This window comes from Rhipicephalus microplus, chromosome 7, assembly GCF_043290135.1.
Source record: "Rhipicephalus microplus isolate Deutch F79 chromosome 7, USDA_Rmic, whole genome shotgun sequence".
Lineage (NCBI taxonomy): Eukaryota > Metazoa > Arthropoda > Arachnida > Ixodida > Ixodidae > Rhipicephalus > Rhipicephalus microplus.
Genome location: NC_134706.1, coordinates 9,822,312 through 9,844,862, shown reverse-complemented (window position 1 = coordinate 9,844,862; position 22,551 = coordinate 9,822,312). Strand labels below are relative to the sequence as shown.

The 22,551-nt window shown below is 44.1% G+C and overlaps 2 protein-coding genes across 2 annotated transcripts in view; both read right to left on the bottom strand.

Annotated features, from left to right (window-relative positions):
- Positions 1-1,696: 1,696 nt before the first annotated feature.
- On the bottom strand, positions 1,697-16,294 carry LOC142767277 (ATP-binding cassette sub-family C member 2-like). Its single transcript, XM_075868635.1, has 9 exons — positions 16,091-16,294; positions 14,320-14,630; positions 12,652-12,978; positions 10,598-10,699; positions 9,870-10,037; positions 6,105-6,263; positions 4,755-4,921; positions 3,516-3,710; positions 1,697-2,815 (listed from the first exon to the last, which is right to left on the bottom strand). The coding sequence occupies exons 1-9, from the start codon at positions 16,263-16,265 to the stop codon at positions 2,665-2,667; spliced, it is 1,755 nt and encodes a 584-aa protein (XP_075724750.1). The 5' UTR covers positions 16,266-16,294; the 3' UTR covers positions 1,697-2,664.
- A 1,102-nt stretch (positions 16,295-17,396) lies between these two features.
- LOC119179423 (ATP-binding cassette sub-family C member 2) overlaps positions 17,397-22,551 on the bottom strand; it is a 63,171-nt gene continuing 58,016 nt past the window's right edge. Inside the window, exons 17-19 of the mRNA XM_075868387.1 lie at positions 21,512-21,696; positions 18,915-18,990; positions 17,397-17,471 (exon numbers count right to left, since the gene is read on the bottom strand). Coding sequence (XP_075724502.1) covers positions 17,397-17,471; positions 18,915-18,990; positions 21,512-21,696 — 336 coding nt within the window. The remainder of the gene's footprint in view (positions 17,472-18,914; positions 18,991-21,511; positions 21,697-22,551) is intronic.

Here is a 22,551-nt window from a genome sequence, read left to right as displayed (position 1 = left end):
AATAACTCTAAAATATGCTGTTATCGGTGTCACTGAACAACCTTGCAGTGTGCTCGGCCACGCACTCGCGTAGCGTAGCTCGCGTGCGATTGTACGTTCATTAACTGCTTCTCTGTGCAAAAGAACGAAATTAAAGGGGAAAAAATGCTCTATCAAATGTCCGTTCTTATGGTTGTGTTCTTTCCCACCACCAAAACAATTATTAACAAAGCATGCACGGCAATGGCTGAGTATTGCGGCAAGCGGTGGTACAAGGCTATAGCTTTTACTGCCCAAGTTCACCGTGCATGGTGTTTTTTTGCCGTCTAAAAGAGTCAGTTATTCTTCATTATCTCGGGTTATTTTGTACCAGCCAAATGATTGGGCAAGACGGCACGAGAAACACGCGAAAGTATAATGCGCTTTCTCGTGTTTTCTTTTCTGGATCTGTTGTATTGAATCACTTTAACGTGTAGCGCGTAACGTCGCCTACGCTTACATCACATCTTCGAAAACCAACCTGTTAACTCCTGCCTGCAAATGTGTCGCTTTCTACGCGCGCTTTGGTTTCGGTTTCGCCAGAGAACTTGATCATATTTCACGTAACAACCTTCAGAAGCAGCTTTTTTCACGATCTTAGTCAAACACTGTATAGTGTTTCACTAACACTGTATAGTCAAACAAGAAAACGCCTTTAATGTTTGACTATACAGTGAATACTAACCAAATCAAAAGATCCACCCAAATTATCTTGGTATGACAATTACAGATACACTAAATTGGAATGCACATATTGACAATATCTGCGGATCAGCGCAGCGGAAACTTGGACTACTGAGACGTAAATTAAGAGGTGCTCCTCCTGAGGTTAAACTTCAGGCGTACAAAACTATTGTTCGGCCTACCTTAGAATACGCTACTTTGATCTGGGACCCGCATCACCAATATCAAATAGATAAACTGGAGCGTGTTCAGAGGCTAGCAGCGCGATTCATTTTTTCCGTTTATGAGAGGAGGCAGTCAATAACAACCCTGCTCACTGAGGTTAAACTTCCTCAACTTGCCATTCGCCGAAAAATCACTCGACTAAAGTTTTTATATCAGCTTTACAACAATAAGCTCAATTTAAACCCTTCTCTCTATTTGCGTCCCCCAGGAAGAGTCTCATCAAGAACCAATCACCCACACGTAATTATGCCCTACAAACCGAGAATTGACACATTTAAAAACACTTTTCTTGTCAGAACGATTGTCGACTGGAACTGTCTTGCCGCCGATTTCTTTGAGAATGTAGACACAGTTGAATCTTTTGTTGGTAAATTAGAATTGGCATTGTATGATGTAGTTCCCACCCTGTAACAGCCCGACAGGGCTTACAGCATTGTGAATAAATAAATAAATAAATAAATAAATAAATAAATAGATTCTCATGCAAGAATGATTTCCATTCTGCCAAGTGATCCCACCATTTGTCTTCTCTAATTAAAATGTTAAATATCAATTTACTAAATCACTGCCGGCATTGCCTCCTTCCGTTCGCGTAATATATGGTTGTCACTAAAAAACAATTATGAAGAAAGCAAAGAAACAATGCATTCACCTACTTCTGATACGATTCACGAAATTCATTGTGAGTGTGTATACAAATAAACTCACAATCACCGTCTGCACATGACTACGTACTCTATAATGGACAAAAAAAGACAAAACGATCAAGTGCTTCTCACAGCGGTCTGCATTTTAGACTCTTGTTTTCCGGCGACAAACATGAGAAGTAAACAGTTCCTGGAATGTGACATCAGGTGCCTATCGGCCGCCATAATCATCAGAATCCTGCGTAGGCCTAACACTGTCTTCTAAACAATGAGGAGACAGATCCGACTGACTAACAATAGGGAGCACGCTTCACATATGCTCTCTCTTGGGTGATCGGGTGAGGGCGGTCGGCGGCCCTTTGCACTCACTTAAGCATATAGAGTTTCCTACAATATTTACTCGAGGGAACTCTCCGGCGCTGCGATCATTCGGCCATCACGGGAATGGAGGGTAGCACACGGATTTGTCTAGTCTTCGTGCTTGCGGATTCGAACGCAGTTGGGGATTTTGTGTATTGCTGTGCATTGGCACTTGTTTCGGATAAAAAAACGGACAGTTGTGATGAACTTCGTGAGACGATTCGAATTAGTCCAAAATGGTCAAGGTGGCGAAGCTGAAAGTTTGCTGTACTACGCTTTGCGACAAAGCGGCCATAGGTCATCATCATCATCATCATCATAACTACGTCCACTGCAGGACAAAGGCCGCTCCCATGTTCCGCCAGTCAACTCGGTCCTGTGCTTGCTACTGCCATTTTATACCCGCAAACTTCTTGATCTCATCTGTCCACCCAACCTGCTGTCTCCACCTAACCCGCTTGCCTTGTCTGAGAATCCAGTTAGTTACCCTTAATGACCAGCGGTCATCCTGCCTACGTGCTACATGCCCGGCCCATAGGTCATAGGTCACACGGAGCCGAAATAACGAAGGTTAGACAAATCTGCGTACGACCCATTACTCACATGCTGGCTGACGCACCAAGCGTTGCGTTTTCCATAGACAATAGCGCCAGAGTTCTCTCTAGTGGACTTAAAGGAAACTCCATGACTTATGCCTCAGCATTGTCCCTTGCCACACTCTCTCGCGCACTTAAAGCCGAACCGAATAATTGCTGTTCTGCAGCGCCGAAGTGTCAATGCCTGCAGCTCGTGCCATTGCGCCAAAAATGGAGATGGGACTCGCGGCGAGCTCCGCTGCGGTGCCGAATTCAGCGACGCGTCCTTCGCTCATCACCAGGATCCTGCAAAGAAACAAGCCGCTATAAGGACGAGCAAGCATTATGACCATCGTGACTGAAATTCGGCCAAATTCGACCAAAATTCGACCATATAATTTGGTTTATGTCGCTTAATACGACAGCGCGCACAAACAAGCTGGCCAGATTTCAGGTCATTTTGTAGATCGCTGAATGCATAATCGAATGTTTTGTAAACACAAAAGTGGCGAGCTGTGGTCACGTAACATGAAATAGTCTCCATCTATAGAGCTACAGAAGTACGTTCGGATGTCCAGAGCCAACTTGTCGACGAAGATCGAGTTCACGTACAGTTGGTTGCGAGTTGGTTGAAGACGTGTACATTGCGTTTCACTTGGTACCGAAGCTGTTTTCCGGTGACACTTTTCGCCAGAATACCTGTCGATTTCGCTGCGACTACCTTCCAATAGTGATTTTTAGGATAAGGCTTCCAGCACTTCTTCATCATCCTCAGCAGCAGCAGCAGCTGCTGCAGCAGCAGCCTGATTACAACCCCTGCATGCAGGGCAAAGTCTACACAAATCAAGATGGCAGTGTGCTTGCTGCTGCCACGTTAAAACCGCAAACTATACCTAACTTTCAGCACTCAGAAAGGGGGGAAAAAGGGAAGGACTAAAATCACGTTCGAGAATCGTCACGACCAAAGTTTGAGTCCACCAAGTGTGGTGCACGTTCTCGGCCTCACCTGTCGCAGTGCAGCACCGTGTTCAAGCGGTGTGCGATCGTGAGCACGGTGCAGTGTGAAAAGCCCTGTTGCAGTGTTTTCTGCACCAGCCTGTCCGTGTCTCCGTCCATGCGCGACGTGGCCTCGTCCAGCAGGAGGACGCGTGGCCGCCGAAGAAGGGCCCGTGCCAGGCACAGCAATTGCCGCTGACCAGCGCTGCGTCGCACCATTCGATCAGTCGATTGCGCAGACACTCGAGCATTGGTTGATTGATTTGATTGATTGATTGATTGATTGATTTGATTTGATTTATTCATTGCGAGGAATCACCCCCTTCTGGTTCGCCCTCAAGTTCCAACTCAACCAAAATTTATATCAAAGAGAAGCAACTTTAGGCAAATAGCATAAGCAGATGGGTTAATCAGTAAACGGAAAGTTTACTTATAGACAGTGAAAAAAAGAGGTTCATTGAAAGGCAGGGAGCTAACCAGAAGAAAATTAGCCGGTTTGCTACCCTGCACAGAGATATGGTTAAGGAGGGACAGGAAAGTGGAAAAAAAGAACCAGATTAAAAGTTAAAAAAAAGATAAAAGACACACACACAAAAAAAGACGGGACCGAAAGTTCAGCAGCGTCTTGGGACTCTACTTGGAAGCTGGAACGTTCCGGCGCTCAATAATTGATTGCTTGGAAAGTGGCTGGTATTTTGCACAGTTCTAAACTCATCCTAAATAATTCTTCGAAACGTTACATCACCTGCAGATCTACCCATTGACTGTCAGTGACGCATTACCGGAAGGACACCACCTATGGTTATATGCCACCTATGGTTATACGCAACCAAAGTGGTTAACTTTGACGAGTGGTCGCAATAAATCTGAAAAAAAAAAGCGGCGTACCTGTATTACATCTTCAGAAAGTTTTCAAAACTGTTTTGCACAAAATGTTAATACTTAAGCTAAACTACTGCAGCCACCCTTCTCTTGCAATAATCAGCACTTATTGCGACATTTAACCACGTCCAATCGGCTTTTATAATCGATCACTGCTCCCGTCATTAGCTGACTACTTTCGGGGGGCCATAAAGTATAGCCAGGCGTGGGTTCGAGCTATAGCTGGTGGTCCATGATCAACTATGTATTGCGCAAAATTTGTCGGACGCAGGACGAGGAATTCTGAAGCTAAACGCCATTAGACCGGACATTGTCGCTTCGTAACTAAGCGACATTACACCGGAAAGATACGGTCCTTTCAATGTACCTGAGGTTTTCAGCTCCGTCCTCTATCTCAAGCAAGAGTCCAAGCGGATGCTTGGCAACGAAGTCGGCCATGTGCGCTTTCGCCAGTGCCTCCCAGATCTCATCATCCGAGTGACTCTGCGTGGCGTCCAGGTTGTCCCTCAGACTTCCTTTCATCAAGTACGGCTCCTGCAGAGGAAGCAAGCTTGCAACTACACAGCCACGTCATTGGCCGAACTGCGTCCACGGTGGGGGCCTCTTCAACATGTGACATCATTACAGGGTACTTCCAGTGATATACTTCTCTTGTGTCGTGTGTTCTCTCGAGTTCAGTGATTTTGGCATTGTGCATCAACTATAGGCTCAAAAAGAGACATTTAACAGTTTCTGGTCTTATCCTTAAAAATTACAGGATCCTATCATGGACAATGTAATCCGTGGGCCCAAACATAATTGCCAGGCCGATGTAAACGTTGTAGAACTTGGCCCCTTTTACGAAACTTAATAATCCAAGTAACGAAAACAGTGCAAATAATGACAAAATCATTGTTTGAGACATTCATTCTTTCCGAGGACTGTTTCTGGATAGAATAACCTGACTTGACACCCAAGTTACTCAACCTTCTTTGTACTCATTTGCTGCAAATATATGATAATTTCTTTTCAATCTGCAAAATCACATCGTTCATAATATGCATTTTTTGGCATTTTTATTTATGTAGTTGATGTTTCGTATACTACATGCTGTATTTGTATGTGCAATAGCACAAAGAACATATTTTTTGTATTAACGGATGTACTATTTGTTTTCCTTGTACTTTTTTTTGGAAGTAATGTACGCTGCTCTTCTTTGCTTTGAAGCCTGCACTTTTACCACTATATAATGTGTTCTCGACCTGCTGAAATTCTCTGTGTGGATTGCAGTATCTGTAAATAAAAAAATCGCAGCATATCCACGGTATGAATGATTATGAGTGGGGCGAAGGGTCGGTCAATCCGTCCGCGCTTCTGTCTGTCCGTTCGTTCTTGCTTCCGTCAGTCCGTGTGTCCGTCCGTATGTGCATCCATCTACCCGTGCGTCCGTCCGTGCGTCAAACAGACGACGAACAGACACGGTCGCCGGATGATTCACGGCTTTCCGATAAAACCCTCCGAAGCTTCGCCCCACTCATTCACTCCGCTGATATGTTGCGAGGCGGTTACTACATACATGCACATATACATACAGGTGACGACCGACCCACGCCTTAGTAAAGAGCTTCGCCCCTAAAAATAAAACAAACCTAATTACACTCCAGGCGGACTCCAAGCCGACCGTTAGATCAGCGTTACTTCTAACGGCAACTTCTCTGAGATGGCGGGCAGTGCTTACCTGTGGAATGACCGTGATGACGGAGCGCAGCTCCCGAAGGGGAAGCGAGGAGATGTCGACGCCGTCGATGACAATGCGTCCTTCCGAAGGCTTCAGCACTCGAAGAAGGGCCAGAATGAGTGACGACTTTCCTGCTCCGGTACGGCCCACCACACCTACCTACGATTTTAAAAGACGCAAATCGACCATCCCCGCGAATTCAAGACAACGTGTTCTCATCGCTTTAGGGATTGTTGGAAAGAGTGTAACAAATACTTACCATCTGATTCACCCTCTGCACTAATTACTGCAAATGACATTCAGCCACTTGCTTCGCGCAGACTCAAACAACGGCTTAATTTCCTTTTCTTGTTACTTAACAATAAACTCGCCATTGATCCATCACCGTATCTATCTTTCCTATCAACTAGGCAGACCCGACATCACCATCCCAATTTGCTTACCCCATATTTTGCGAGAACTGATGTCTTTATGTATTCTTTCTTTCCACAGACAGTGTCTGATCGGAACAAATTATGTGATCCCCATTCATTGTGAATTAAGTACAGTGAATTGCATTATGTATGGTGCATGTTATTCCTGTTTCTTTTTTTTTTGTATGTGATGTGCCCTTCCTGCTTGGACCATTTATGGTTCGCAGTATGTACTAAATAAATAAATAAATAAATAAATAAATAATTAAATAAATAAATAAATAAATAAATAAATAAATAAATAAATAAATAAATAAATAAATAAATAAATAAAGACATAGAAGGCTATCGGCCACACGCACATCAGATGATGAATGTGAGAGCCCAAAGACCCACACATATCCCCGAAATGAATGCTGATGGGGCGGGCGAAGCAGTGTGCATTGCATTTTAAATTGTGGCTTTCTATTTTGTTTTGGTTAACCTTTTGTGTTGTCACATCTTTGATTTGTGGGTGCTTTAACTGTCGGTATTTTTCCGGTGTTGCGACTTTTTATTATCTTTGGTCTGGTTAACAACCTTTTGACAACTGCTTTGTTGGTCACAGATGTTTCAGTTTGTACATCTGCCGTAGACATCCGGTAGCGCTTTATGGATAGAGGGACATTGTGCGGTTCAAAGTGATTCGTTCATAAAAGTTGCCAAGCGACTTTCACGTTACTCCAGACCCGGTTGTGCCCGGTTATGTTCCCAGCACATCTACTTTCTCTACAGATCGAAATTTTTTTTTCTACCTCTGATATTTTATAGAGCAACAGTGTTCATATTTCTCTCGCTGAACGGTGTCAGGCGAACCCACCACTGCTACAAAATTGCCTGAGAACGCGTCAAGCTTTTTACCGGTATCAGTACTGAATAATGCGAACAGCATCTCGCGTTGTTGAAGGTAAAGTATGTCCCGCCCACATTTCAAGATTACTGTGGTAATCTATCTTAGGTAAATTAGGTTCAATGTAACCTGTAGACGGTGCCCTTGGATAATCTTTTGACTAGATTTGCATGATTCAAGAAAAGCAACATATAAGTACAGCCACCCGAATCGTGCACACGTAGCAGCTTCAACTTTTCGGTCTTTCAGCGCCATATAATGGAGTTCTAAGCTGCAAAACATTGTTGTGTGGGCATGTGCTTTGTGGGCGTGCACTTGTACTCGCCCTTTGTAGAGCTTAATTCAGTTATATGGCAAATATTCAAACAAGGAACTGCCACTTGTGCACGATAGCTAAAAAGTTGGGCGACTGTACTTATTCGAGCCCATGTTGGCTGAATAGTGCAGCCGGAATATGCCAACATTCAAATTATTCACTCAAAGCCTCGTAGATCCATCATGATGCTTGGTTAACGCTAGCTCGATTTACAGCTTCGAATATTTTACAGAAGGTGCCAAAAATCGAAGTTGTGGGAAAATGTGCTAGATGTAAACCAACTCTTACCCCCCGTATTCTAGAACGTCCCTTCACTCAACGCTTCACCTTCACTTGAGAAGTCCGATGGGAGCGCCATATCTAAGAACGGCAAGTCACTGCGCATCAGGGATAATCTGCTGCGATTCTTGAGTAGCGCAGCGACATTTTCAGCCGAGCAGTGGCGCGATGCTCAACTCTGTCAAGTGAAGGGTGAAAGTCGAGTCGAGGAGCGTTTGTGAATGCGGGGTTACTTCTGGTAAAAAAAAAAAATCACGAAGAAGCTATATACTAGATCACCAAAGCAGACAAATCAAATCGGATACATGAATTTACTGAGTACATGAAGCTGTCAGAATGTTCGCAAAACCTTTGCGACAGCCCCATCTGAAATTAGCTGCACATTTCGGAATGATGCTTGTGCACTAATCGTGTCTGCTCTGCCGGCATGGCCCTACAGATGCAGTTTGTTGTTATTATTATTATTATTATTATTATTATTATTATTATTATTATTATTATTATTATTATTATTATTATTATTATTATTATTATTATTATTATTATTATTATTATTATTGACGTTGTTATTGATGTTGCTGTTGTAGATACTCACAAGTTTTGTTTTTGGACATATTGCGTCTGCGAGATATCAATTTAAAATCGACTGCATAGAAAGTGTACTTTTCGCACACTTTAGTACTCGTTTTTTGTCTCGCCAAAAATCTCAACAAATCTCGCCAAAAAGTACTAAAATTAAGGCTCGAGAAAGCGGTTTCTCTTCAAGTGCTTACGTAGCAGCCTCACAGATGTCGTCGGGAAGCAGTGCATCATTTATGCGTGGATCAGAACAATGCCATTTAGTCAAATGCACGTTGGCCTCAAAGCAAACTTCGCGTATATAGACGAAGGCGCACGAGGCGTAGCCTCATACAGATTAATCTGTAATTAACACGGTGGACCAAACGGCGATTCGAACCTGCGGGTCGCGTACCACGTCACAATACGTCAGCAGTTCTCGCTTCGGTTCACGCGGACCGATTCGTGAAACGACGGAAGCGCAAATCCCTGTTGGGATTCCTCGGGAAGCGATGCCAAAATCCTCGCTTGTAGCGGGAATTCTCCCCTGTTGTATGATTGTTGGCGGCTCAGGGATCCAAATGACGTCACAAGTCACGTGACTGATCCGTCCGCGATCACGCCCGTCGTGTGAATCATCATCATAATCAGTCTGACTACGTCCACCGCAGGACAAAGGCCTCTCCCATGTTCCGCCAGTTAACCCGGTCCTGTGCTTGCTGCTGCCAATTTATACCCGCAAACTTCTTAATTTCATCTGCCCACCTAACCTTCTGTCTCCCCCTAACCCGCTTCCCTTCTCTGGGAATCCAGTTAGTTACCCTTAATGACCAGCGGTTATCCTGTCTACGCGCTACATGCCCGACCCATGCCCATTTCTTCTTCTTGATTTCAACTATGATATCCTTAACCCTCGTTTGTTCCCTAATCCACTCTGCCCTCTTCTTATTTTTTAAGGTTACACCTACCATTTTTCGTTTCATTGCTCGCTGCGTCGTCCTCAATTTAAGCTGAACCTTCTTTGTAAGTCTCCAGGTTTCTGCTCCGTGGCTAAGTACCAGTAAGATGAAGCTGTTATATACCTTCCTCTTAAGGGATAGTGGCAATCTACCTATAATAATTTGAGAGTGCTTGCCAAATGTGCTCCACCCCATTCTTATTCTTCTAGTTACTTCAATCTCGTGGTTCGGCTCCGCTGTTATTACCTGCTCTAAGTAGACACGACGAGTTTGAAGCCTTGTGAATACAGCTTTGCTAACATCCATGTATACACGTCAGACCAATATAGTAGTTGAGACAGAACACCTTACCCTCTCGTGGGCTTCAATAACAAAACTCAGGTTCTTCAAGACGGGTGGAAAGACGCCGGGATTGTAAGAAGCGGTGAAGTTATTGAACACTATCCTTCCTTGGTCTGGCCACGAGGTAAGCGCGGTGCTTGTGACCTTGGATCGCACATCATCAGCATCGCAGCCGTCCTAAAACATAATAAACCAAAGTGAACACAAATGTTGCAGTTTTTGAGGGGACAATTATTATCGGTATTCTGTATGATTCCGAGGAAATATTACGCACGCATCCCACATAGACGACGAAAAGGAAGGGAACAAGATAAACGACAGCATAGGGACATAATAAAGGATAAGGGACAGGATAGGGCATTTACGGCCTATCCTGCCCCTTCCTTTATTTATTTTTTTTGTCTATGTGAGTTGCGTCCTTAATATTTCTTCAGAATGAACAAACTAGCCCAACAACACGTTCTATTGAGCGCTATGATTCTACTTCCCGTGAAAATCGGTAGCTTAAAGCAAAAATAATTGTGCCAAATTCAATAGATGAAATTTTAGCAATAAGACCCAAAGTTACTATAATTGGTCACAGATTACCTCAACGTATGAAAATCATCTTTAAGTCTTCATCTAATACATAGACATCCGCGCCAAATATTCTCGAACAATGCTGCCACTGCTTTTAGATATTTCAATTCCGACATCTCCTGCTGGAAACAATCCGTACGTGGAAAGACGTATCTTACCTCGGGTTGTAGCCTGGTGTATTCCACTGCGCGCTCGAAAGCGATAGAGGACATCAGGCAAAAGAAAAATGAAGCATTGATGGCCGACAGCAGCATTGGAATCTAGTCGCGTAATGAAGAAAAAAGAAGAGGTAATACATCTACAATTCACAAAATGCCGGTATGAATTAATTTGCTGCGCAAGCTGTCTAGAAAAATCTAGTTTTTCGAGAGCTAAAACAGCGCTTACAAAATACATCAGAACTTCTCCTGGCATGTGTAGCTTCTCCCGTTAGCTTTTATGCCGTGTTTGTTTTTCACTAGAAAGCCATCTTGAACCAATTCTAGTATGCCTCTGCAAAAGAGAACATTGCCAGTGTGAACCGACCATAAGTATTCTCTTTCACATTTCCTCTGTGCTTGTGACATAATGCTCTGCAGCATCTGTCGTTTCTTAACCTTTAAGAACTTGATGCTAGTCGAGTTTGTACACAACACCGAGAAAATGTCAGAAAAAAAAATCACCGGTGATTAGAATACAGTCAATGCTATTTCTTTGCGCAGCATCGTACTGGGGAAAGGTAAACTGCTAAGTAAGTTTTGGATTCCCGCAAGCGATCGACTACGCAGCAAATCGTAATTTTTGTGAAGTAGGACAGCACCCACTAAGCCATTATTCGTCTTTCTGTGGATAAGCGAGCTACCCGCCACACAACTCTAAGATTATTCTGTGCAAATTGCTTGTGCTGCATGCGGCTGATGACGATGATGATGATGAGGATGAATCAGCTCCGCTCTAAAACCTAGACGCATATGAGCCCCCAGTTGAAAAAAAACTACAACATCATCACAAAAAGAGCGCCTAATAGCGTCCCTGTGACATATGTCCGTCAGGGTTTTTGTTGAATTCATGCTACACCAGATTACATTATAATACATTAAAAAACACGGCACTTGGCATACCTATTGTATGACTGCGGATTCTAGAAAGGGCAGGTTACTTTAAGAAGTCAAACGTGGAGACATTGGCTACACTGCCATAAAAATTGAAAAAAATTGTACATCATGGTACGCATACTGAAAACTATCATAGTAGACTAAACCGTATAAGCCGGATATAGAATTAGGCAAGAGCACGGGGTGTATCTGCGACTCTAATTTCCCGGGGTCTTTTTATCTTTCATTGATTCTTGTTCCACACATACGAACCACTCACTTCTGAAACTTTTCATTTCACTTTTCAGTTAGCTGCTAGAACTGGCAATCATTTTCGCAACACGATTGATAAAAACACACACATAAGAGAACAAACGAGGCCAGGACAAGCGTTCGCCCAGTCCTAATCTCATGTCCTCTCTTGTGTATATGTTTTTACAATCAGTCAAATCAAGCCAAGTTTATTTCGAACTTCATCAAGTCAGATGTCCTTAGGAGAAAAGATGTCGGAGTCATCTTGAGAGAGCTGCCCCGCCGCGGTGGTCTAGTGGCTAAGGTACTCGGCTGCTGACCCGCAGGTCGCGGGATGAAATCCCGGCTGCGGCGGCTGCATTTCCGATGGAGGCGGAAATGTTGTAGGCCCGTGTGCTCAGATTTGGGTGCACGTTAAAGAACCCCAGGTGGTCGAAATTTCCGGAGCCCTCCACTACGGCGTCTCTCATAATCATGTGGTGGTTTTGGGACGTTAAACCCCACATATCAATCAAATCATCTTGAGAGAGCTCAAAGATACCCGTTCGAGAGCAGTACAAATTTTAAAAATGTCACGTGATTCACTGAACATGCATAGGCCAAAATAGGAGGTTGTTTCTTTTTCTATTTAGCGAACAAAATAAATCAACGGATTGTACATGGGTTACAAAGATCTTGTATGCGCACGCGCAAAAATAACAATTCTTATACAAAAGAAATAAATCTAAAAAAAGATGATCACAAAAAAACATAGTGCCAATCGAGCAGTTGCCACATGTTGCGCATGTTTGCATACACTTTGCACATGTTTCCTGAATTTAAATTCAGACAGCTGGCACTGCGAGAACGATTAATTGCCAAGGGAACTGCGTCCATAAGAAGCTCACCGCCATGGCCGAGCTGAGCGACAGGCCGATTCCGCTGGGCGACGACGGCGTGGTCGACCAGAGCACGACAAGCACCGACGCGAGCACGGCACAGAGACCAGCGAATCCTCCGGTGACGCGCGTGAAGCGCACGGCACCGGCCAAGGCCCAGAAGCACCTGACGGTGCCGTCCAGGAGGCGGTAGAAGCGCCGGCACACGAGGCCCACCGCGCCGTAGCAGCGCACGCTGCTCATCGAGTCCCTGGTCTCGGTCAGGTGCTGCAGCATTCGAGACGTGCAGGCGGTGTCCAGGGAGCGAAGCGCGCTGGCAGCCCGCACAGTCACTATCTGCGCGAAGGCAAACGCGTTTCCTTTATCGCAAATCGTCAGAGAGATAGCCATCATTAATGATATTCCCGGAAATGTAAGCCTCGTTTAAGGCCTGGCTCGCTATTCCAGTTGTCACGTGATGGCTATGATATGCACAATAATCATACATACGCACAAATAATAGGGACGGTCGCAAACAACAATACAGACGCAAAAGAGTCATTCAGAAAGATTTGTTCTGTCGATTGGTCCTCAGAAACAGCAACAGCGCTTTTTTTTTTTCTTGCATATCGAAAAAACCGCGTCTTTCCGAGTGCCGAGAAGGTGCGCAAGTTTCATGCAAAGGCCGGGCTGTCAATGACGTGCTGCTGCCTTCAGAATCTGTCGATCTGAGCCGTCACGAGAAATCGCAGAGGACGTGTTTTAAATCTCCCTGGATAACACATGTGTTGCAGGTACGCGAGTCCAACTGCCCAATCTTGTGCCTTCAGTGTTTAGTGTAGGCAACGTCGAGTCTCGGCTTCAGATGACCTATAGCATCGCGAAGGCCTACCAAACAGCGTTGCTGGCGGCATCGGCGAGTCTTTCCTCCCGGTTGTCGCCGACTCTCGGCTCATCCTTACTCTTCTGGCAACGGCGCCAGCCATGTTCAAGCCGACAGCCAATCGCGTTCATGCTCTCCCCTCCTCTCCACACTACCTTCTCCCATCCAATTATGTTTGTTACACTGCTCTTGCAAAGATACACAAGTTCTAGAGCTACCAACTAGCCCTGACTTCCGCGTTGCGTAGATTTCCCTTTCCTGTCCTCTTATCAACCCAGCTTCACCCACTACAGATCGCTAACCTTTATCTACAAGAATCTATTCGTAACACTTGTCTTCCTCCCTCTCCCCCACTTGGCTTTAACTAAGCTTCGTTCCTGCAGCAGGACTAGAAAGTACGGACGACAGATCCCCGGGATTAACCTCGGTTGAAACTACTCCACAGTTAAAAGAGAGAGTGATAAAAGTGATTGATTGACTGACTGATTGATTGATTGATGGATTGATTAATTGATTGATTTGTGGGGTTTAACGTCCCAAAACCACGATGTGGTTATGAGAGACGCCTTAGTTGAGGGCTCCGGAAATTTCGACCACGTGGGGTTCTTTAACGTGCACCCAAATCTAAGCACACCGACCTACAACATTCCCGCCTCTATCGGAAATGCAGCCGCCGCAGCCGGTATTCGATCCTGCGACCTGCGTGTCAGCAGCCGAGTACCTTAGCCACTAGATTACCGCGGCGGACAGAGATAAAGGTGAAGTGAACACCCACTGAAGGAAAGAGAGAGAGAGAGAGAGAGGTGAAGACTGACCATTACGACAAGGTAGACGCCAATGGCGGCCACTCCTAGAAGGCAGGCTGTGAGAGTCTGACTTCCCACGACGGCCAGCCTGGCGAGTACCACGGTGACAGTCTGCAGCACCTCTTTGGTCGTCACGTAGAACTGGCAGTCGACGTAATTGAGGTCGTTGGAGAACCGATTCAGCAGCCTCCCACGAGGAGTCGCCTCGAAGAAGGAGACGGGCGAGAGCAGCACGCTCCGGAGCATGGCGCCGTGCAGGCGCGAAGACAGCCGTCGAAAAGACAGTGCCAGCAGAAGGCCAGCCAATGAGCCGAACAACACTGCAAGCGTTTGCTTTGAATTAGTCCTACCAGTGGGGCAACATCCACTCCAGTAACGATTTAGTGCCTAGAATGTAGCCTACATATCAGCACGCAATGACCATTAGTACAAGGTTGGGGTTCCCTTCTGCCATACGAACCAGCACTTCAACTCTTTCATCCCTAGAACATGTACTGACTGGAACCACCTTCCCGCATCGATCGCTTCAATCACAGACGCCAATGCGTTCAAATCAATCATTTTTGAAAGTGCATTATAATTTATTCTAATCCTGCTGTTTTGTTTTACTTCTCATTGATACTTGTTGTCCCACTCCTCTCTGTAATGCCCAGTGCCTTGAGAGTAAATAAATTAAATGAAATACTCTAGGCACCGTAGTACCGACTTCCGTACTATACGGCTAGTCGGTACACTGTCGAAGTTGAATTGACTGGCGCCGATACTCGTGACAGTGAATGAACACTGAATGCGAGCAAGCGTTTCGTCAGTGCATGCAGCGTCGGTGGATTTGATGGTGAAGGAATTTAGGTAGCTTGCTAGGAATTGAATGACTTAGCAGAATGTAAAATAGGTAAAATAAAAAAAACACCCACATAGCTACTGCTAACTTCTCTGCCAGATAGTTCGATTTTGCACTTCCAAGTGATATGTCATTACGTTTCGTGTGCTTAACGGCTCGCTTTTCCGAGCCCTTAAGTATACACTTCTTTCCCTTATTCATTCACGAGGGTCTCATACTGCAGACTTGGTGCCTTTAGGTTGTATAAGAGGGACTATTGGTCAGCTGTCAGCTCGTAATAAGTTCACGTGCAACGTGACGCCACACAAGCACGTAAAGAGTGTGCCACACTCGCCGCCATGGCTACAGGTGGCGCTGACTGACACTCCCACGTTTAAATTCACTTATAAACCCAATAAAGTGGCTGGGGTGGGGGGGGTAATCACCGTGGTAGCTCAGTGGTAGAGTATCGAACGCGTTATTGTAAGGCCGCAGGTTCGGTTCCTGCCCACGGCAAGTTATCTTTTCACCCACTTTTGTTTCTTCACAATTACCTTAAAATTCGGCCTAATAACTTCCGCTATACTTTCCTTGGCATTATTGTCTGTTAGATTGCATTAATATATATATATATATATATATATATATATATATATATATATATATATATATATATATATATATATATATATATATATATATATATATATATATATATATATATATATATATATAATGCAATCTAACAGACAATAATGAGCCTGCGTATAAACTTGCGTGATGGCAAGTTTTTCATAATAAAAACTCTTGCAAGTGAGCGTGTTCTCTGTTCAGTGCACGTTCTTCCCCACCGCAATCGTAGCTCACACCCTAATGTACCCTTCTGTGGATCACTGGCTCTGTCGACACGTTTTAGGTAATACGCGGAAAACAGGGTAGCAGGGACGTGTGCATGCTTACAGTCACAGGCACAAAGTGCGCCGAGCACGCCGACCCAAGCGGCGTCCGAATATCCTCCGTTGTCGGGAGTGGCGGCCGCATCGGTCCACATCTTGATCCAGCAGAGGAACGCCGCCACGGCCACCGCTCGCGCCACGATGCTGAGTACGGCCAGAGGGAAGCAGACCCCCGACATGGTGACCAGGACCCGGGCCAGATCTAGTGTACTCTGCGAAACGAGCGGCGACACAGAAGGTCGATTGCCAGTCAGCCATTATGATTCGGTTATTCCTTCCCTCAAATGGATGAAGCAATCTGCAAGCATCAATGAAGAAAGCAGAAAAAAATATGGGAAGGACCGCTGTTGGTCTTATTTTCAATTCTTTTTAACCAAGCTATAGAACAAGATCAGCGGTAAAAAAACTGACAGAGGCCAAGAAGTACGAAAGATGAAGAAGCAAACGACAACAACGCTTAAAAAACAGGACACTGAGCAAAACTGATAAATTTAAAAACTAGACTATAAGAGACCTAAAAAATTAAAAGGTAGACATATTTGAGAGAAATCTGTCCGGCTGGGTAAACTTAAAATAAAAAGGCGCTTGAGCCAATTTTTTTTTATTTTATTTTCAGAAACTGATCTATCTTCCGACTTGACGAGGTGGCGGTGGTGGCGGCGGCGGCGGCGGCGGCGGCGGCGGCGGTGGTGGTGGTGGTAGTAGTGGTAGTAGTGGTGGTAGTAGTAGTAGTAGTAGTAGTAGTAGTAGTAGTAGTAGTAGTAGTAGTAGTAGCAGTAGTAGTAGTAGTAGTAGTAGTAGTAGTAGTAGTAGTAGTAGTAGTAGTAGTAGTAGTAGTAGTAAAGGAATAGGCGCTTACTTCCGCAGGCCAATAGAGAGCAAGGCGCAGCACTAGGGGAAGGGCACATGGAAAATAAAGAGGATAGCGGAAGACAAACAGAAGCCTCCAGGGTCTCGTCCACTAATCGGGTGAAGGGAGACCGGCAAGTGACGGACGCACAATGGAAGGAGCTGATGGGGGTCGCCTCCATTCCCTCCCTTTCTCGGCTCTCTTCCCTGCAGCTCCATTGCCCTACCCCCTGCACACTACTGTCGCTCCTTTGTGAGAGATAGTTGCGGGGTTCACTATTTTCTTCTCATCTCAATTCATAACCACTTCCCCCGGTCGCATTCATAAACTCCAAAAAGCTCTTGAGAGCCCAGAGGATGGAAGCAGTAGCTCCTTTGCAGTTGTCCCAAGAAGTCCCTGTCACCAGTAGGCAGTGGTGAGCCTACAGCACGCCATCGCTGGGCAAGTACAGGGAAGGTGCTCAGGAGTCCAGGGTCACCGTGACGTTCGCAGGCCCGTGAAGGGTTGAAATTGGGTGGACTTCAAGGCACCAGAACTGAAGCCAAAAGTATCCACGTCACTTATCACCAAATTTGTAGCCAAATGTAGCCGGAGTGATATAACGAGAATTTTTAGTATATGAAGCTACTTTTAATATAAAGCTGTTTTTTACTAATAAAGCGACCTTAAATCAATCAAACCAGAAGTTTAAATGTAGCAACAAAATAGCATTGGCGCCAAGTGCAAAGTTTCCTCGTCAAACAGGTCAAAAGTAGCCAATGCGCCCACCGACAGTAACCCTTGGTTGCCGGCTCCGAAGCTGGCGCTTCTAAGTCGCTGTTTCCTTCTACAGCGTCGTTTAACGAAAACGTTAACTATCGATAAATTCAACTTTTCTCTGCAGAATAGAATAAGAAGCGCCCTGACGCACTCGTCTTTAACCTGCCTTATGAAAAAGTGCTACGATTTCTTTCAATGTCTTCTCTATTAACGTAGCCACAATTCCCACTTTTTTTTTTTTCAAATTATGCTACGCAAAAAAAGCAAAAAAGTGCACTATTTCCTGCCTCTTCTTCTGTTTCTTTGCTACGCGTTCGCGCAGTGCACCACCCTTTCAATATGTACTAACAAGCCTGCAAAAAAGCATCATTGCGACGTCTTTCGGTCAACCTGACACTTTGGTTTCTGGCGATGTTTCGTAGCTCAGGTTAAACCTAGGTAAGTTTTAACGCCCATCTAAGTTGCTTCAGGAATATTGAATTCCTGAAGCAACCTACAGGGCGTTAAAAATGGAGTTCAAATACCTATACATGCCTCTATTTTAAGGCAAATACATTTTTGAACTCATGTGAGGCTAAACACTTATATTAATAGCTCTATTTGTAAAATTACTTTCGTGCTAGTTTTTCTCGGACACTTTACGCTTTGTTTGTTGTGCTCAGCTATTGCGTTGTTTGTGTATTTACTTTTGCGTTGTGCTTGAAATCTGTCTTGCTATTACGTCAAAAGCTAGCTTGCTGTGTTCCAAATAAATAAATATTTTTTTCCGTTGCGGTAGTGATTGTAATATGTCATGTTATTTCATTACTGTTTCTCATTTCTGTCCCTTCGTTCCTTCTTAGTAAAAAGGCGTCATGCGACTTCAGCTTGCAGTACTTTTCTCTGATTATTTACCCTCTTAGACCAAATCGCGACATCATGAATCACATCTTTATGTATGTATATAGTGCTCAGAAAACGCCAACAAGACTGTTGTCTTCTTTCTAAGATTCCGGTTTGGTGTCTTTCTTGAAAATCCACCGACAGGAATTAGGCAACGAGGTCCAAGGCCTTAAGAAAAGCATCGGTGCTAAATTACCCGGTACCACGTAACGTTGCCAAAACGTTGAATAAATTTTCTGAATGTTGCAGCAGCGTTGCGCTAAACTCTGGTGTTACTAAGGTTAGTGTATATATAGTGTCGCATGCACCGGATAACGAACAAATTTGCTATACCTACTAAATCTCTATTCCTTGTTTCGTCTGCGGTGAGCTTTCCGAAAACGCCATCTTCATCCGCCATTTCATACGAATATCTGCGAGAGAGGGACATTTTTTTAAGACAATGTCTTCTTTCACCAGTTCCAACCGTATGGCGTAACCGGATGCAGTGTTCAATAACGATGATTCCTCGAGAAGAGGCAAAGCAGGTATTCAAACAAAATAAAGTTAATAAAACGAAACAGAATAGCATTTTAAAATGGAAATATAGTGATGCTTACAAATTTACCAAAATAAATTACCAAGAAAACAATTAAAACAAATATTTATTGCTTTTAAAAATAGCTGCTTTTTATTGGAGGCATTATCACAGGTGAGGAAGATTCTGCACGATGTATTAAATTGCCAACAGTAATAGGCAACAAAAATACAAAAAACTAGGTTACACCAAAATTTAACAAGCAATAGGTTGACTTGCTCAAGGGCAGTAAGAAAAACGCCACACAACATCTCGACAATTAGATAGTCTCACAACTGATCACGGTACACAAAACAAATATATATATATATATATATATATATATATATATATATATATATATATATATATATATATATATATATATATATATATATATATATATATATATATATATATATATATATGCACTTGCCACAAGCCAAGATTATTGAAAGAACGAAGTGGTGTTGTGTCAAATATTATTTACTATACTACGCTACGTGGTCAGCTATGCATCACCCGACTTAATACTCTTGTCATATTGTTACCAGCATAGGTAGGGAACACTGTCGAGATTTGGGCTTGTTGGTGCATTGTGACGACCGAAAATAGCGCAAAGAAACGGGGACACAAGACGAGGACACACGGCACAGGCGCTAACTTCCAACATAATGTTTATTACCACCGCACACTCGCCTATATCACCAAGAAAAATAACATCACATGACATGAATGATGCGCACAAAAATTAATTTCTTAGAAAATACAATTCTTTATCACTGAACGTAAGAGAGGGAGTGCTGACGCACTTAGACCCCAGTGAAGCGATAGCCTCAGCCTCAATAATCTCTCTAGTAAGTTTGTCAAACATTCTCTTGATAACTGTGCATGCATTGAATATCGGCGCGCAGCCGCAGGATTTACAATGTATGGCCAACCAACTTCCCTGGCCGTTTTTCACACTATTACAATGTTCTCTTAATCGATCATTAAGACAACGGCCCGTCTGTTTAATATACTCTTTACCACAAGAAAGCGGGATACGATAAACAACGCATATGATACAGGGAACAAAAACAGTTCGATGCTTCTTACTACAACTTTTGGGTTTTCCGTCACGGTCATGAAGGCCACACAGGCTGACCAACTTCTTTGGAGCCGAAAAAACAACCCTAACTTCAGAGCGCTTAGCTAATTTCTTTAGGTTGTGTGAAATCTTGTGATAGTATGGTATGACGACTAGGTGCTTCGGTTTCTCGGAATCACGACTCGCTGTACATCCTGGGTTGCGAAGCGTACGAAGCAAGCCTTCTGCAACTGAAGTTTGGACGTGCATAGGATAACCTGCTTTCAACAAACGGTCTGACTGATTATGAAAACTAATGGCGATTTCGTGCTCACAAGATTTGCTTAAAGCATGACGAAAACAATGACTGATGATGCCTCTTTTCACTAGTTTGGAGTGAGCTGATTGGTATAAGGAAAGACCGGTTTGTTCATACGTGGTTGGTAAGCCCAACATATGCGGTTAGGATGAAAGGTGAAGAGGACATCGAGGAATTTTATGGCATTGCTTTCAGGCAGTTCGTGTGTGAGAGTCAAGGGTAGGGAACAATCGGATTTACTACATTGTACACTGAGAAATATTCTTCCCGCAACCAACGAGTGCAACTCTCGTTTGTTCTTTGAAATAAATTCACAAAAGTGGTGAATGCAGCGTGGCTGTGATTACTTTGTAAAACGTTTTTTTTTAATTACATCCTCGTTTTTTTCATTTGAACCAAGACATTTAGCTATTTTTCACAAGAGCAAAACCTGGGTTAGCATGAATGCATAATAATAAACATCACTATTATTAGGCAGTTTCTTTTTTCCTTTCATCTCTCGTTTTTTTTCGCACTGTTTGGTATTAGGAATGTTGATTTGCTTTATTTACACGTGCACTCGATAAACTGTGTCAAGGCCGGTGCCCTACTAGTGCAGTAGCTACAGGACTGCTTTAAAAGTTGTTTATTAACGCTTTAATACCCCAAAAAAACTATTCCTCAAGAAAAAGTGTAAGGAAAAGCTGACCGTTTTTACTTCGCACAGACCATTTTGAGAACAAATTTATGAAAATTATTTAGTGCACAACTTTATAAGAGCTAGTTATCAGTAAATAATTTATTTGACTAATTATTTAATTCCCAGTAACTTACTTAAAAATTTTCAATCTGCAATAATGATCTTCGTTCAGCTTTCGCAGCTTTATTATCGTTGGGGGTGGCATTACATTCAATGTCGCAAATATGAAATAGGGGCCAATCTCCGGTTATGACGACTGCAGCATATGTGAGCAGCGGTAATTAGAAGCACAGCAGTGCCTAAGATGTTACCCGCTGGGTCGCCTGTCGGCGTCTGACGAGTCCGTCTTGCTTCCGAACAGCAGCGTCTTGGGCGCCCTGTCGTCGGTGACCATCTCGGCCAGGGTTCGAAACGAAAGCAGTCTCTTCTCCCACACCAGGAACAGCTGCTCGACGTGTCTCAGGAACACACCTTGATTACACACCATAATGCGAGTCTATTGAAGGAGAAAGGGAGAAACTAGGTATATCGAAGGGCTAGTAAACAATCCCAAGGTCCCGAAATTGTTATAGAGACAAGCACTCACTTTGGGAACTTTGCAAATACGGGCTACATATACAAGAAAGTTACAGGGTTTAGAACATCCACTTAGGCTAGTTTAAAATTTTTCGCGCGACATCGCCACCCTTCTCTCTTCCATGGGGAGGGGAAAGGCGTAGCCTGTTGTGGCAACTCCGCCTACTTAGACCACATGACACGACGTCAGCAACACGTCATCAGCGTGCAGCCAATGATTGAGCATGCCATGTACGACATGTGTCACTGCGGCACGGGGAAGTGCAGTACGAGGAGCACCCTCTACTCGCGGTAAGGTATTGATTGATTGATTGATTGATTGATTGATTGATTGATTGATTGATTGATTGATTGATTGATTGATTGATTGATTTGTAGGGTTTAACGTCCCAAAACCACTATATGATTATGAGAGACGCCGTAGTGGAGGGCTCCGGAAATTTTGACCACCTGGGGTTCTTTAACGTGCACCCATATCTGAGTACACGGGCCTACAACATTTCCGCCTCCATCGGAAATGCAGCCGCCACAGCCGGGATTTGATCCCGCGACCTGCGGGTCAGCAGCCGAGTACCTTAGCCACTAGACCACCGTGGCGGTGCTCGCGGTAAGGTAGCGAAGCGCCTCTTTGTCTCCGAAGCTTTCGTTCTGGAGATTCCGCTTCTTCAGGTAGTATTGGGCTTCGCAAAAGGGGCAAAGAGCAGGACAGGAAAATGAAAATGCGGACTGCGTCACCGAAGCTGCATCACCGCCGGGCCAAGGTGCCATTTCGTAG